The sequence below is a fragment of the Microtus ochrogaster genome, linkage group LG5 (genome assembly GCF_000317375.1).
Source record: "Microtus ochrogaster isolate Prairie Vole_2 linkage group LG5, MicOch1.0, whole genome shotgun sequence".
Classification (NCBI taxonomy): domain Eukaryota; kingdom Metazoa; phylum Chordata; class Mammalia; order Rodentia; family Cricetidae; genus Microtus; species Microtus ochrogaster.
In genome coordinates this window covers 31304257-31305875 of record NC_022031.1, presented here as the reverse complement: position 1 = coordinate 31305875, position 1619 = coordinate 31304257, and the positions used below count along the sequence as shown (strand labels likewise).

The window sequence follows — 1619 nt, the reverse complement described above, 5'->3', positions numbered from 1 at the left end:
ATCCGCCTGCCTCTGCCTCCCAAGTGCTGGGATTAAAGGCGTGCGCCACCACAGCCCGGCTTCAAACACACTAATTTTTAAGAAATCTTTTTACCAAAAGACCCAGAGCCAGTCACAAAGAATACACATTTTGAGAAAGAGTTAACCATTGGCTGAGTCTGGCATAGGAGTCTGATGTTATTGTGTACAATGTTCTAAATGACTAGAGCTGAAAAATACACAAAGTAGAAAACCACTGAGTGTAAAAGAAATAGAAAACAATTACATCCGTGTTTTGCTTGACTGTATTCCAAAAAAGGATCTACTGGGTTAAAGGATTTAGAAACACTAACTATGAACCTAGAGAAGTAAAAATAAAGTTCAGTCAGCAATACCCTATTCTCATAAGAATTTCAGGTAACTAGGTTCTAATCTCTCAAAATCTAAAAATGTACTTCACAAGTAACATGCTCAATAAAGACAAGATTGTTTAAAGGGTAATGACATCCTAAAATGCTTCCTTCACATAGCACTATATTTTCCTAGTAATTAACAGCTATAAAAGATAAATTTCAAAGGAAAAAAAGGGACATTTACAAAGCTGAATACAAACACAAACATTGATGACCCAACCTCTGCAACTTTTTTTTTATTTATTTATTATGTATACAATATTCTGTCTGTATGTATGTCTGCAGGCCAGAAGAGGGCACCAGACCTCATTCCAGATGGTTGTGAGCCACCATGTGGTTGCCGGGAATTGAACTCAGGGCCTTTGGAAGAGCAGGCAATGCTCTTAACCACTGAGCCATCTCTCCAGCCCCCATGCAACTTTTAAAATACAAGAAAAACATGGAAAAATAAGTACACCGTTTATAAGATTCTTAATCATCATGAATTGTCACATACATCTTCTTCCAATATAATAAACCTATGTACCTCCAATCCATTTTCTCCACCAAAAAGGCACATATGAGGAAACCGGTCCGGTTGAAGCCATGGGTGCAGTGAACACCTAGAAGAAAAAGCAGTTTGGGTTAAACTGAACCACTCCAAAGGCGACATTCTGTTTTAATGACAACCTGATTTCCACACAGTTCAGTTAGTTACTTAATTACATTATGTATTAGTATATTCTAAAAACTCAAAATACTCCTTTAACTTAATAGCTTGTCAATTTAAGTTCTTTAGGGTCTAATTTAGTACACTAGACAGAAATTTAATAATAAAACACTGGTTCATTAGTTTAAAATGCTTTACTGTCTAAAATTTGTCATTAAAAATTTTCAAGAATAGGCCAGGTGGTAGTGACTGACGCCTTTAATCCCAGCACTCGGGAGGCAGAGGCAGGTGAATCCCTGTGAGTTAGAGGCCAGCCTGGTCTACAAGAGCTGGTTCCAGGACAGCTAGGACTGTTACACAGGGAAGCCCTGTCTCGGAAAACCAAAAAATAATTAAATAAATAAATTCAAGAATTGAGGCTGCTCCACCACCATCCCTATCCACTGGACACTGTAACCTACAATACACACTCTGCACCCAAACACACTGAAACCTTCACCTTCTCCCTGGTCAAACATTCCACTCAAAATCAGCAGCCCCTAGAGATACAAGCACTGCGGAGAAGGAGGAGGAGGAGG

General features: G+C 38.7%; 1 protein-coding gene across 1 annotated transcript in view; it reads right to left on the bottom strand.

Moving 5' to 3' along the window:
• Rngtt (RNA guanylyltransferase and 5'-phosphatase) overlaps positions 1-1619 on the bottom strand; it is a 179473-nt gene that overhangs the window by 151945 nt on the left and 25909 nt on the right. Inside the window, exon 5 of the mRNA XM_005362364.3 lies at positions 919-994. Within this exon, the coding sequence (XP_005362421.1) occupies positions 919-994 (76 nt within the window). The remainder of the gene's footprint in view (positions 1-918; positions 995-1619) is intronic.